At 49.6% G+C, this 15,566-nt stretch overlaps 1 protein-coding gene across 1 annotated transcript in view; it reads right to left on the reverse strand.

Moving 5' to 3' along the window:
* Window positions 1-1,495: 1,495 nt before the first annotated feature.
* The window catches only part of MRAP (melanocortin 2 receptor accessory protein), a 23,257-nt gene continuing 9,186 nt past the window's right edge, over window positions 1,496-15,566 (reverse strand). Inside the window, 5 exon segments of the mRNA XM_012657407.1 lie at window positions 1,496-1,524; window positions 1,527-1,619; window positions 1,622-1,724; window positions 1,726-1,813; window positions 4,617-4,716. Of these exon segments, the coding sequence (XP_012512861.1) occupies window positions 1,496-1,524; window positions 1,527-1,619; window positions 1,622-1,724; window positions 1,726-1,813; window positions 4,617-4,716 (413 nt within the window).

A 15,566-nucleotide genomic window follows, 5' to 3' on the forward strand; every position in this document is an offset into this window, starting at 1 on the left:
AGCAAGGATCACTTACCTCCTCGGTCCCCTTCCCTGCCCCCACCAAAAACCTCCCAGCAGTATTCCTTGAGACGATGCTGAAGTTGAAATCCTGCATTTAGATTCAAGATGCACTCACACAAGCACTGTTCCAGTAAAGGCCGCGTTTTCCTTTCTCTTCTCTTCCTGGTTCCCTGTTACCTTTCCTTTCTGCAGCCTGTGTGTGGAGAGTCCTCTGGTTGTAGGCAGCTCTGCTCACGCATGCTGAGGGGCTTTGGCTGGAAGGTGAGTGGTCTGGGGAAGACCCCGAACTTCAGTCCTCTGGGAGCGCAGGGAGGGGTGGAGAGTGGGGTGGGTTTCCACAACTCCGTCCCAGACTCCAGGCCTCAACTGCCTCCTAGGTTCCTAGGTCCGAACGACTGGGCGGGATTTGTCCCCTGCATGGCTGGGGTGGGCTCATACCAGGTGACATGGCGACACCCTGGCCTCCCCTATCGTGAGCCCTTCGGAAGGGGGAGTTGCCACTGGAGCTCCCTGGTCCTGCCTGCCTTCCCTGTATGTCCAAGCGCCAACCCTGGAGTAACTGTCCCCTCCTCTCTTTCTGCGGGGAGCTGCCTTCCAGTGGGTGGTGCCTGACAGAAACAAGTCAAACACGTGCTGCGCTGGGTGGCGGCAAGTGCTCCAGAGCTGGCTTTCAGCTGAGTAGAGTGAGGACACATTTTCACTGTCTCTGGAGCTCATTGGTCCTGCCTTCCCGCATCTTTCCTTCTAAGTCACTGCCCTGGGTGGTGCCTGTGGGTTTTCGGGGCTTTGTAGTGTGATGCTGTCTCCTTCCCCTGGGACAGGGCTGCTGGGGACTGGAGCACTAGATCCTTCAAGCATCTCAGATCTGCAGTCACATAAAATCACATCCCAAATGGGACCCTTCCTGCCAGCTTCAAGAGTTCCTCGCGTTCTCTGAGAGCATTTGGGCGTGGGCCCTGGCTGCCCTCCCTCCAGGGGAGACGCTTCGTGGGCTCTGTCTTTGAAAGGCTGCAGGGAGGTGAGGAGTGTGACTCAGGTCCCCTGACCCGGCAGGGCAGACACCAGCACATCTGGGCGAGCAGGAGCGTCAGTGGAAGATGGATGGGGACCCTGTAGGCTTCCCCTATGTCTCAACAAAGCTACAGATGGACCAGGTGAACTTGGGGCTGGAGGAAACGTTACAGAAGGACTAGGCAAGTGGCATAGTAAAGATTAGTAAGCGAGTATTTTTTTCTCTTAATTCATATATATTTATTTTCCTGTCCTTCCCAAAGCGAACGTAAGCCATAAGGAAGCAGCTTAAGTGTGCTAAATAAAATTAGTACCTGGGGCAACCCTTCTGTGCTCCAAGGGCCATTTGCACGCCTTTGCACATGGTGCACCTCCTGTGGTCACACTTCTGCTACGTGCAAACAGCCTCTAGAAAGACTGTGTGTGTCCGGGTTGGTTTGATTTCACCAGTTCGCTCAGCTGTGGCCGTGGTCTACTGGTGTCAGTTCTGCAACTGCGAGGTTTTGTCTCCGGGGGGGGCTCCTGGGGCTTGTTCCTGACGTCAGCTGATGCCTTGGGGCCCCCATCGAGGGCCAGCTCCCAGAGGAGAGTGGCTTTGGCCTGGGGGGTGAGGCTGAGGGGCTCTCCTGCCGCAGCCACTGGTCAGGGCCAGCTCTGCTCCCTGGGTCTGCTCCCGAGCTGGGTGCAGCCTGTGAGGTCCCCTGGGGGGGCCCTGTGGCGTTGCAGGTGCCTCTGGATGCAGAGGGGCAGGTGGAGGCTGTGACTCCAGGGGCACGTTTGGGGGTGCTGGGTGCTGTTCCTGTGGACAGAGCAGAGAGAGGCAGGCGTCAGAGGAGCTGGCTGGAGAAGGGTCCGCACTGGGCGCTTTCCTGCCACACCTTCCTACCTGCCCGGAGCCCACAGGGAGGCCACGGGAGCCACCCTCAGGAGGGCCTCACAAAGGTGGCCATTGCAGAGAGAGCTCACGAGGGAGGAAATACTTTGTCGGGAACAAGTCCTAGAGTCTTTTCGTCGGGGTTACTTCCTCTTACGTTCATTTACAATTGGGACAGGTTTGACCTCCCTCCACTCCCGTATCTGAATATAGCTCTTTTCATAGCCGGCCCCCAAGCCAACTTGTATCTTGACTAGAAATGTATCCTTACTGGATGGATTCTCGCCCCTGGGAGGTGCTGGGGCAGGGGACGTGGCTCCCTGACGTGAGCCCCGGCCACCACTTCCCGCCTGCTCTTGGTGTCATCCATAAAATGGGACAGTAATCTCCTAGGTGTCATCAGGATGAAATGAGGTAATGTATTGATGGCTGTCCAAGCTAGAAAACAAGCTTGCACGTGGTCACGACGCTCGCGTGAATGAAGAGCACCAGGAAGGACCCGCTGGGGCAGAGGCCCTTCCTTCCTCCTTCCTGGTGCTAGCCTAGGACATGCCCCTCCATGCCTGCCTTCCTCAGAGATCAACTCCTCACGGAGGACTCTCTTCCCTAAATCTCGCTAAGGATCTGCTTTGCTGCTGGAAGCATTCCGCATCTGTTGCAGAGTTCCTGGAGAGCATTTCCTTTAGTGAGCCCAGCCGCTGGTCGGGACGAACAGCATCATCAATTTGCCCCTTTGAAATTGTAGCCCAGGAGGCCTGTGCCGGCCACTGGAGCCGGGCTTGGTAGAGGCAGCCCCCAAGTGCCCACGAGACAGAGGAACTTTCCACTGGGAGGGTTACTGACAACCCTTGCAAACTGTCCCTGACACGGGACTGCACCTCAGAAAAGTGGCAAAGAAAGATGAATTCATTCGTTTATCTCTCAGGGGTCTGGGGGGAGGGGGCTTAAAACCTGCTTAAATCCAATGTGAGTTCTAAAAATGAACAGAACGGATTTCTTCATTGTTCCAAAGCTGCCTCCCATGTGTGGCCAAAGGTAAGCAGAAACGGCCTGGCGTGTGCAGCCCCGGTGGGCGAGACTCCTGGGGAAGGGTCAGAGGCTGCTCCGAGGTAGCTCTGTGCTGTGGTTGACACGGTTTGTCCCCACCAAAACCCAGGTGCAGGCTCAGTCCCCAGTGTAGTGGTGTCGGGAGGTGGGGCCCCTAACGGGATCGAATAAATTCTTCCCTCAGCACGAGGCCCTCACCAGGAGCCGAGCAGAGAGGCCAGCGCCATGCTTCTTGGACTTCCCGGCCTCTAGAACTGTGACACAAATAAACCTCTTTTTTGTAAATTACCCAGTCTCAGGATTTCTGTCACAGCAACACTAAATGGACTAAGTCACCCAGAAATTGCATGAATTCCCAGGTTCCTCACAGGAACTGGGGGGGGACCCCATCAGCTATAGAGCCTGCCCTCTGGTTCTCTCAGGGCCTCCAAGGCCCCTCACCTCTTCCTCTGTAGAGCAGCTCTGCTCATCTCTCTCTGACTAGCTTCCTATGTTACTCGTGGTTTCCACTGCCCAAAACTTCTGTGCACAGGGACATGAAGGTCCATAGTGGCACCAGCCCTAGTCCTCCTCCTGGACCACTCAGCACAGGCCCCGTAACCGCCTGGTCCATCTCTCAGGTTCCCGAATCCAAATTCCAAAGACAGGAACCCGGCCCCAGCTCTTCTGCCAGGACACACGGCTTTGGCCAGTCTCTGGAGTATGGAACCTCTTTGGGTCAGTTGCCCACCATTGGTCCGGTCAGCTATGGCAGGATATAGGGTCCCTTGTAGGAACAGTCAGGAGGACAGCAGCAGCTGTGGGGGCTGATTGACCTAGAAGGGAAAATGGGACGTGGCAGCTAAGTGTTCAGCACAGGGGAACTAACGTACAAGCCAGGTCCCAGTTACTACTTGGAGCTCCTGGATTTCCCCTCCATTTAACCACTGCAGTGCACAGCAGGTACTCAGCGACAGACGGCAGGCCTGGATGCCTGAGTTAGGGTACCGTTTGCCTGGTGAGCTGTGGCTGGCAAGATTTGGCTTCACGTTCTGTAGCAGCTTCATTGAGATATATTTTACATACCATAAAGTTCACTCGCTTAAATGATACAATTCAGTACATTCACAGAGTTGTGCGACCAGCACCATAAATCTAATTTTGGAACATTTTTGTCATCCCCAAAAGAAATCCATAGCAGTCACCTGCCCCTGCCCCTGTCCTCCCCCCAGCCGCAGGCAGCCCCTAATCTGCTTTCTGTCTGTCTGGATTTGCCCATTCTGGACATTTCATGTGAACGGGATGGTACAACATGTGGCCTTTGTGTCTGGCTCCTTTCCCTTAGCACAATGCTGTCCAGGTCCACCTGTGCTGTGGCGTGAACCAGGACTTCCTTCCTTTTTATCGCTGGGTGCTGTTGCATTGCATGGGTGTCCAGGCTGAGCATCCCAAATCCAAACATCTGAAATGCTCCAAAATCTAGAACTTTTTCAATACTGACATCACACTCAAGGGAAATGCTCACTGTCAGAGTTCAGATTTGGGATTTGGGATGTTCAGCTGGCAAGGATAATGCCAATATTCCAAAATCTGAAGTCGGAAGCACTTCTGGTCCCGAGCATTGTGGATAGGGGATTGTCTGCCTGTACCAATACTCACCATTTGGCATCGGAGTCACCCACGTACCCACACGCCTTCTTACCTCATCTGCGGGGAGCCCGACCAGGACATGTAGAGCAAGATGAGGAAGAGGAGCACCACGAAGGCAGCCAGGCTCACCCAGAAGGCAATGACGATGGAATCTGCGGGAGGAAGAGATGCAGCTTGATGTTGGTGAGCCCCCAGTTATTGCGGATTCAGGGCCCTGAGTGTAGGTGTCCGCTCTTCTTCCAGCCTCTCAGCTGTTACCATTGGGAAGACTTTCCATTAACCATAAAAAGAAGAAGGAAGCAAGGAAGTGGCTTTTTCTCAGGGGAAACAGTGAATAAAATTGTGTGGCACCACATGGCTCTGCTCAGAGGAACGACCTGAAGGGTGGGATGGGCTCTCTTTCCCCTTCTCTCCCAGGAGGGAGAAGAAAGGGCTGTGGGCAGCTCCATGGGACAGGATGGACTCCTGTCCCTGGGAGGGATGCAGCACCCAACAGGGGCCTTTGGTGGATCAGCTTCAGAGACCCCAAGGGTTCAAGACTTGGAAGAAGGGCAGTGTGGACCAGGGCCCTTACTGCTCAGGGGAGTTAGCCAAAGCCTGCTCAGGCCGGGGATCGGTGAGGTGGAAAGAGCGAGCCCTTTCTCATTTCAGGGGCAGTGGCAGGAAAGAAAAAGCACTTTTGCAGCCAGCATTATGGCTGTGCTTGTGGACTGAGGCTAGGGGGCCAGGAAAAATCAGAGAACGTACTTAGCCCCTTTGGGACCCTGGGTAGAACCTGGCAGGTCAGGAGGGGCCTTTCTCTGGGCTCCAGTTCGGGAACATTTGGCAAGTTGCCAGGGAACAGCTACAGTGGGGCAGTTTTTCTTGGTGGTTGTCTATGGCTACGGGCACAGGTGCGTCATTGGCGTCTGCAAGCATCTTATCCAGACCAACTGGATGACCCCAGAACAAGACGCCCCAAGCTGGGATCTTCTTCCCTAGCACGAGGCCCTCACCAGGAGCCGAGCAGAGGCCAGCGCCATGCTTCTTGGACTTCCCAGCCTCCAGAACCATGACCCCAATAAACTTCTTTTTTGTAGACACCTACATGTGTGACTACTGAAGGATGATAATCCAACAAGTGTTTATTGTGAGCCATGCTCTGCAAAGGTCCAAACCAGCACATCAGAAATTACTGACGCCATTCACCCCTCACCTCCTCTGAACTCCTGCTGCACTTCCGGCACTAGCCCTGCACAGCCTCGTGCTGAGTTCACACAAAAAGATGATGATGAGTGGGTGAACAAATGAATGAGGGAGCGGACAAACCACCAAAGGAATGGATGGGCTGTTAGAGGTGTGAGTGCTCTACACGGGGGTGGAGGTAGAAGGTTGAGCGTGAAGAATAGTGCTTGAGTAAAGGGTGTCATCTCCGCTCTCCATGAGCCTGCACAGGTAGGAGAAACTGAGGGCCCATGTGAGTTGATCTTGAACCCGATAATGAACACTGAAAACACTGAAAACATATAATAAAACGGTGCATCATGAGCGCCCATTGCCTTGTAACGCATCGGCAACTTGGCGTTTACACTCCAGAGGGGCAAGCTCAGCAAAGACCCCCCAGCTGGCTTTCAGGGCTTCTTTTTCCTGTCCTGAGCTGAGAAACTGATGGCGGCACCCTAGAGCAGTAAACTGATTAGGGGGACCTCCGGGCTCCTGGCGACGGGAAATGAGATTGGACTGTCCTAAACTGGAGGACTTTTAAGGAAGCCTCCAACTCTCCCAGCATTTCTTGCCTGCCCACTGCTCATTGTTCTAACTCCCCAAGAGTCACAATTCATTTTATAACCCTTAACGTGTAAGAGTACATGCGCCTGCTGAAAATTTGGTTTGGCATTTTATTCTGTAAGGATATTTTCTTTTTTTTTTTTTTTTTTGTTGCCCAGGCTAGAGTGCCGTGGCATCATCCTCGCTCACAGCAACCTCAAACTCCTGGGCTCAAGCGATCCTCCTGCCTCAGCCTCCCGAGTAGCTGGGACTACAGGCATGTGCCACCATGCCCGGCTAATTTTTTCTATATATTTTTAGTTGTCCGATTAATTTCTTTCTATTTTTAGTAGAGACGGGGTCTCGCTCTTGCTCAGGCTGGTTTCGAACTCCTAAGCTCAAACAATCCGCCCGCCTCCGCCTCCCAGAGAGCTAGGATTACAGGCGTGAGCCACCGCGCCTGGCCTGTAAGGATATTTTAGATTTCTGCAGACACTAACACTCTTTTTCCTTCACGAAAATAATGCAGGATTAGAGGTCTTTTCACATCTGGATAAGTTCTGCCAGGGACTCTAAGAAAACAGCATCAAAAGTTTAGCAGCTGAGAGCGCCCCTTCTCCCGGGCTCAGGCTTGTCTGCTTTAGCCCTTGTCACTGCCCGCAGACACTGAGCACGAAATGAGACCACACCTTTCATGGGACACAGTGTCTTCAGCGGAGTAGAATTTAAATTTTGTCAGACCACAAAGGCGATCGGCAGCCACTAGCCATTTTCTGTACTATAACAAAATCACTTTCATCATGTTCTGTTGGAAAAGGCAGCCGAGAAAATGCGGTTCTTTTTCCTCTTCCTACTGAAGGTTCACCCAAGTGCTTGGAGAGAACATTTTGTCCCAAGGGCAAGAACTGTTATTTCCCAGCCATGGAAATGTTTAAATATCCCTATCTTTGCACAGGGAGCCCCAGGTTGAGTTGACAGTGAAACTGGTCTAGCCCTAGAAACTTCCCTGTCCTCCCATTCTTTCCTTCTTTCCTTCCCTTCCCCCTTCTCCTTCCCTTGCTCCCCTCCTCCATCCCTCCTCTCTTTCCTTCCTTTCCGGTCCACACTGGTGGCATGAGGGAAATTAGACATCATCAGTGGAGTGGCAAGAAATGATTCTGGGTGCTGGGTGCAGTGGCCCAAGCCTGTAATCCTTACACTTTGGGAGGCCGAGGTGAGAGGATAACTTGAGGTTAGGACTTCGAGACCAGCCTCAGCAACATGGTGAGACCCTGTTTCTACAAAAAATAGAAAATTAGCCAGCTTGTCTCAAAAAAATAAATGAATAAATAAATAAGAGAGAAAACACTTCTGGATGGTTTGAAGGGCTTCACACTTACAGTTAACAAATTAATCCCATCAAAGGGCTCATAGAAGGCACTTCAGTTTTGTTGAGTGAAAACTGGTAAACCTTAGTTTTGGCGTCCTTCCAAACACTACCAACATTTGAGTCCCAGAGTTCTAGCAAAAAATCAGCTTTTCCAAGATCTTTCCCTTATTGGGGAATAACAATGTGGTTAAGAGCTCAGGCTCTGGAGACGGATGGTTTTGAGTTCAAATTCTAGCTCTAGCTGTGTGATCTTGCTTAATCTGGGATTTTTACATCTCGAAATCTGTTTGCTTGTTTGTAAAATGGGGATGCCAGTACCTATTATATGGGGTATTAGGAGAATTAAATAAAACAATATGTATATATAATGCACAGGGCACAGTTTCCTGTTCAATGGCCACAAAATGATTTATAACTAGAAATAAAATTATTTCTGTTAAGCGCGTTTTGGGGCAAATGATATCACTTCATCTTTTAAGCTCACTAAAATGTAAGCGGTAAGCAAAGGTAACTGTGGCATAGATTGCTAGTTGTCAATCCTAATGTCTGCTCTTGCGTGCCACCCTGATAATAGAACCCTTGCTTTCAGCTGGGCACATGGCTGCCTGGGATAAAGACTACATTTCCCAGCCTTCTTTTCAGCTAGAACCATGTGACGAGTTCTGGCCAATGAGATGTGAGTGGAACCGTCACAGGGCAGCTAGACTTCCAGTACCGTGTGTCCTTTCTTACTCCCATACACCCATACTGCCTAAACGTGAATGTGTGATGACGGCCAGAGCATGGCTTGCAACAGGAGGATGAAGGACACATCCCAGGGATGGCAGAGCCATGAGCTAGCAGGAAGCTGGTCCCTAAGGATTTCGTGGATTCGACTCAACACCCCAGTCCTGCAGACTTTTACACAAGAGAGAAACCAGCTTCTGTTTCATCGAGTAGTCTGTTGGTTGTAATCAATTTTCTTACCAAGTCAGTAAAGAAACTTGACTTTCTCAATGAACATACCAGAACTTAAAAATCCAGATGAAGGCTGACCGTCAAAAGAATCATCCTTTCTTTACCATGGAGTCGTATCATTTTTACTAAAGTACTTATATTGATCAAACATTTATAGAACTCCTCTTTTGGAATTACCTTCAAGGACTAGTTTGTGAGTCTCTCTCTCTCTCTCTCTCTCACACACACGCACACACACGCACACACACACACAACTTTGCTATTTTATGAGATTATATTTCATTTTTGATACCCAGATGGTATCAATCAGCTTAATCACCCATTTCGTTCACCTGACTTGTTTCTGGGTGAATCTTAACTACTTTCAAAAAGAAAATTCATCCTCAAAATATATATGTAATTTATCACCACATAATGTTTCATAGAATGTGCTGTGGCCACCAAAAGTCAGTTCCAAAAGGTTTTTGAGCAATAACAGAATCTATCAAGCATGGCGCCTCCCTGGGGTACCTTGTTGGAAATGTATTCAGAGGTAAACATTCTGGGACTGTTGTTTAAAAATCACTTTCACTACTTATGTCATGCCCATGAGGCCGATCATTTGCTGAAGAGTTTGAAGTCATGATTAAAGTTGTACCCTGAAATCGATTGCTCTGAATGAGAGAAAAAAGTTACATGCAGTTCCTTTGTCCGATCTGTACCTTCAATTCTCTATACTGTGTTGAGAAGACATTGGTTAGTGGTGTGTTTTTGTTCTCCTGCTCACAGCTTTCAGAGAAGCAGATGAACAGACTGTTTTGTTAATGAAGCTGCCAGAGGCAGCGAATCAGTGGAAGCCAACATGAACTATGACAAATTCTTCTTAACCCATAATTAAATGGAAGGAGATACATTGACCCAAAAGGTAAATAATAGAGCATTAAAGCCAGGTATTACTCAAGGGGAATCAGTCCCTCTTGCTGCTTCTCCGAACATTAAGCCAGTGCCTGGAGACTCATCCTATTAGAATAATCTGTATTGCTCCTCTAAGATTAGAATATGGGATTGGCAGTGCCTGGAGACTCATCCTATTAGAATAATCTGTATTGCTGCTGTACAATTAGAATATGGGATTGGTTTTCTTCTAAGCTTAGCCTCTGAAAAGGACACAGATAGAAAAATCAAACATATAGTTAGTCAATTCAGGCAGAGCCTCAGAAAACAGATTTGCATTTTTCACCTTGTTGACAGTGTTGGGGAAATTCTTAACTTTTCCTTGAAACAGTCAGAAGCCACCTCCCAAAATCACAAGGATGCAGTGATTTTCATTTCCTTGTAAAGTGCCTGTAACAAAATCACACCAGATTTTGAGCTGTCCCTGGGAAAGGGCAGCCCACAGCCTTCAACTCGGCACTGATTGCTTTATATATATGATATATATATAAATATATATATATATATATAAATTATAAATCCCTAGATGTTTCCAAATATCTGCCCAACCATGATGGAATATATTCTAGCATATGGACGTGAACACAAAAATCTTAACATCCATCCTGCTTAAGTTAACACAGCAGCCCTGGGTATTTTTCTTTCTATTTTGACTCCTCTATGTAGCACAAGAGTCAAGCCCAGCCTGGCCTGCCACATCTCAGGCAGCGGCCCCAGGTGACCTTCCAGTGAGAACATCTGAGCCAAAGCCTTGCCTCTTCATTCCCACCTTGAAGCAACCCTGGGCTCTCAGAGCCACTCCCAGCTTCTTCCTGTCTTTGACATGCACTGCTGCAGAGAAGGTTTGCAGAACTGGAGTGTGATGTTTTCCAATTTGTTTGACTAAGGAAGGGACCCACCTCTGAGGAACTGGCCAGGTGAAAGTTGGATTCATCAGCAAGGAAGCCAGCAAAGGTGACCCGTTCTCTGCAGCATGGTGGCTGTCCACCCTCACCTAAACTCATGCTGACCTTACCCTGCCTCTAAACACATGTAACAGAGCATCCCTGAGACCGCCTGACACTGCCTTTTGTTGATTATTACAGGAAACAAAAGTGACATAGTGATAATGATGTCCATCATCCACAGTGTGAATGATGGTGTCTGTTTTTGCATTTTTAAAAAACTTTTTAGAGACAGGGTCTTGCTCTGTTGCTCAGGTTAGAGTGCAGTGGCATGATCACAGCTCCCTGCAGCCTCCAACTCTTTGGGCTTAAGTGATCCTCCTGCCTCAGCCTCCCAAGCATCTGGAATAACAGGCATGTGCCACCATGCCTGACTAATTTTTTTAAAAAATTTTTTGTGGAGATGGGGTCTCGCTATATTGCCCAGGCTGATCTCAAACTTCTGACCTCAAGTGATCTTCCTGCCTCCGCCTCCCAAAGTGCTGGAACTGCAGGTGTTAGCTGCCATGCCCAGCCTGTTTTTGCGCTTTTTAGATTTTTTTTTTTAGTAGACTTACTTGAATTCAAATACTGAGAACAAAAGTACACAGGAGATCTTCACCTGACACACAACAGTGGAAGAAGTTTTACTCTCCCCAAGGCCGTTGTTTATAATAGCAAAATCCAGGAAACATTCTGTATGTTCAAAGCCACAAATTTCTAGAATATCATGCAGCTATTTATAAAGTTTGTTGAAGAATATTTAATGACAGGAAAACAAAACATCGTTGGGTCAATGAGAACGGAGAGCCAAACACATACACGGTGAGACATTCTGAGGGACTGGGAGTGAGGACTCCAACATATGAATTTTGGCCCTTAAAATCGAGGAAAGATGTTGGATGGGGTTCAGACCTCTTTGGAGGAGGTGTGGTTTGGCCACCAGTTAGCAAAGGTGGTGGCTGGTTTAGCCAGGCCTGGGCTGATCCGGAGCTGATGGACCAACGACAAACAACCTTCTATTGACTAGCCTAGGAAAAAAAAAAAAAAGACAGCCTTCCAGAGCGCCGGTGGGGGCAGGTGTGGGGGTCCAGCCAGGAGGCAGTGTGTGTCCCCAGCCACAGGTGGCTGTGCGCAGGCTGCACAGGGGCTTTGATTTCCACGTTGGGATGACTGCACAGAGGTTATTGGCCCACTGAGGCTGCAAGATGTCAGCGGGGCCGCTCTCTGGCCAGTGACTGGGCCGGTTCCATCAGGTGTCCTCACGCCCTCACTGCCACCCCCAACCCCACCCTGACCCGCCTCTAATATCTCTTCAAAGCCCCGTCCTGTGAAAGCCCAACACCGCTCACTTTAAAGGAGAAGCGCTGAAAGGAATCCCATCGTTTATCTCAGCGTATTTTGAAGGGTGCATTCAGAGCTGAGGGGCAATAAATGAATAGCTGACGCAGACGTCCATCATGCCAGTTAACAACCTGTGCGAGAGCTGCCTGTTTCACGTGAGTTTCTCTACTCATCCGTCCAACAAAGATGACTATGTACCAGGTAGGATTCAGTAGCTGGGTCCAGGTTCCGTTCCCTGGATCATAAGTCCTGGTAAGAATCTGCCCACTGATCACTGCAAATGTCCTGGGAAGAGTCCTGGAGGCATCTGAACCCCAGTTCTGTGAATATCTAGCTGGGCACCCTTGAGCAAGCCACTTGGCTTCTCTGGGCCCGGTACCCCTACGTGCTCCTGTTTCCGTATCTAGGACACCGTAGCTTACTCACTTGGGAGGCCTCTGCCTCCCAAACTGCCAACTCTTAAGCGCAGGAATCTTTCCAATTTTGTATTTCTAGCCCCAGCACCTCACAGCTGGTCCTGCCCAGGTGTCACTTCACCCTCAAATATCCCTTAAACCGGAGCGATGGTTTTAGCAAGCAAACCGGCCCTTGTCTCGTCTTTGCTGACAACGTTAACTGACTTCCCACAGCTTGCAGGAAGTCCTCTGAGGCTGGCCTGCAGGAATCTGGCCCCTGAGTGGCCTATAGCTCATAACTCTGTCACTCTTTCTGAAAACACCCTCCACGTCATCCTCCCAGAGGCAGCTCCTCTGTATACGGGAGTAGAACTGTTCTCTACCGAGCTTGGCCCTTTGTCTATCAGGCAAATTCCTTTTGACCCTTCTGCTTCCCTATATCTTCCCTGGGAAGCCTCCTTCACACCCTGGGACCCATCTGTCCCCAGACCTCTTATCTTCTCCCTAAGGGTGTCCTGCTCTCTGTTCGGCTAGCGCCATTTGCAAACCTTTGGCATAACACCATTAATGGAATAATAGCTTATTAATGACCACTATCTCCCACCTGGCTGGACAGAGGTGGATAAATACAGAGCAGTCTGATCTTTCTATGAAGTCAGTGTCCTTTACAGAAACGGTTTCCTCTAGAATAAAAAAGTCCTAAGGGACATCACAACCAGATGCAGTACATCAACGTGGATTGGACAGAGCAGCTCATAGGCACGTGCTGGGGAAGTTGGGGAAAGTTGAATATAGACTGAGGATTAAACGCCACGAAGAAATAATGATTGGGATGTTTTAGGTGTACCAGTGTTATGTTCTTTGTTAACAGTTTCCTAATGAAGCATTTGGTGGAGGAGTGTCACGATGTCTGTAATCCGCTTGGCAATACGTCATCATACAATGGATAATAATAGTAACAAAATAGTTCTTGACAAAAAATCTAGGGCACGGATTTAGTCTTTTTGCTTTTGTGCCTCAAGCTCCCAGTGCAATGTCTAGCCCATAACGGACAGTTACACAGTTTTGATTGTCGAGTTAAACACAAGCAAAGGCCAGAAGGTAAGAAAAAGCAGAGTGTGTCTCTGGTATGGTGAGGAAGAGAGTCTCACTGGGAAGAACAGAAAACTAAATTCACAGGACCAATTTCAGACGGGCCACCTGAAGGAAGAGGGGAGCTTAGACTTATTGGGTACGGCAGGAACAGAGAGTGAGGAGAGGGCATGTAGCTGAGCCTGGAGTCCCTTCTGCACACTGACCCTGTGAAGAGTCGCACAGGTTGTGCACTGCTCAAGAAACCCCAGCTGAATGGGCTGTGACTAGCTGTGTGCCCAGAGGAAGAGGCTTTTTTCTAATTTTCTTTACGGTATGAGTTAGTGGCAGCTCTGTTCCTATGTTTCTGGGACTTGAGGAAGAGGAGAATTAGGACCATCCTGATGCATCTGGCTTTCCCAGGATATAGAACTTTGCATGCTATAACCGGGACTGTCCTGGGAAAACTTAGAAGGTGGGTCTGTTGTCTTAGTCCATTCGGGCTGCTGTAACAACATAACATAAACTGGGTGGCTTATACACAACACAAATTTATTTGCGACAGTTCTAGAGACTGGGAGGTCCAAGATTAAGGACAGCAGATCGGTGTCTGGCGAGGGCCTGCTTCCACAGAGGGTGCTTTCTGCTGTGTCCTCGCAGCGCGGAAGGGGAGAACTCTGGTCTCTCCAGCCCCTTACGAGGGTGCTAACTCCATTCACGAGGGCAGAGCCCTCCCAAAAGTCCCGTCTCCTGATACCATCACTGTGGGGGTTAGGGTTCAACACATGAATTTGTGGAGGGACACAAACTTTTAGGCCATACAGTCGCTCCGAGGAGAATGCAGCGAGGAAAGAAGACAGAGATTGCGATGGAAATGAAGATGGAGACTCCCAGAGGGTGGGGGAGGAAGGACGTGACGGAGGCAGGTTGAGGGTTGCTGAGGGGGTGTTTTAGGGGGTGGGTGCAGAGCCTAATTGCAGGGGCCCTGAGAAGGGGGAAGTAGAGGAGCAAGTGGCCACTCGCTCAAGAAGTTGCGTATCCGGAGGTGGAAGAGACGCTGGCGGATGGTCCAACAGGGCAGCAGGGATGCGCATCGTGTGTGCGTTAGACGCAGATGAGGGCGTCAGTGGAAGGGGAAAGGTGCTGGGGGAGGAGGTGCGCCCCGCGCTGAGCATGTGATACGTGGGGGGCATGACAGTGTTCTGACAAGACTATGGCGTGGACGCCCCACACCGGGTCCCTGTGCCAGTTAAGTACGCCCACACTCGGCGCGCTTGTGACCAGGTCTCCGGACATTCTGCTGTGGCTACAGTTCCTGTGACTCAGCGGGCTCCCACGTGCCCTCTGCCACCTCAGAATAGTCTTCAGCTGGTGACCAGTTTGTTTGGTTCACATCACCATGCTGCGAGTGTTTGTTTTTGATGTCAGGAGCCTGTCAACCTCAAGGTAACATTTGTAGAAGTGGCTGCCTGTAAACCTTTTATTTTTTTAAATATATTTCTTTCTTCTCAGAGTGGGGGAGTTGATTTTAAAAAGAAGTATAAGAATATTTCATCCAGCCTGAGCAAGAGTGAGACCCCGTCTCTANTTAAAAAAAAAGAGGATCCTTGTCAAAATCAACTAAATCGAAATGTTTAAAATTCCATCAATAACCACCCGTATATTAATACCAGGCGACAACACAACTTTCTACAGACTCAAGGTCCTTGTTCTCTCCAGCTGAGCTCAGTCTTCCACTGGCGAGGATGGCCCCTGCCCACCCACTGGGCCTGGCTTCGTACAGTCCCAGACAGGCCCAGGGAGGACAGGGACGACCCAAGGAAGTTCTCAGTTTCCCCTCAAGAGCAGCCGGCAGGAGGTTATTGGAAACAGCATGTAGAGTAGGAGTCCATTTGTGTGTGTGTGTGTGTGGCTGCGCATGTTTGCATGCATGTACACGCACACACGTGTATGTCTCTGTGCACGTGAGTGTATGGACACAGAAAAACCCTAGCTAGCCAGGCACTGAGATGTTAACATTGACTTTTTTCCTGAGTGGTAGGTGAAGTAATTTACTATCTAAACCTTTTACCAAGAGCATTTTCACCTTTAAAGTATATATTTCAAAAAAAACCATCAAATGTGTCGCCATATTTGATCCAGAATGAAAATATTACAGAGTTGGAATCTCCTCTATCCTATTGTGCCCCCTCCAGGGGAAACCGCGACCTTGGAACTGATGTGCACGGTTGTGCTCTACTATGCACGTGTGGCCCCATTAACAA

The sequence above is a fragment of the Propithecus coquereli genome, unplaced genomic scaffold (assembly GCF_000956105.1).
Source record: "Propithecus coquereli isolate 6110/MARCELLA unplaced genomic scaffold, Pcoq_1.0 Scaffold54, whole genome shotgun sequence".
Lineage (NCBI taxonomy): Eukaryota > Metazoa > Chordata > Mammalia > Primates > Indriidae > Propithecus > Propithecus coquereli.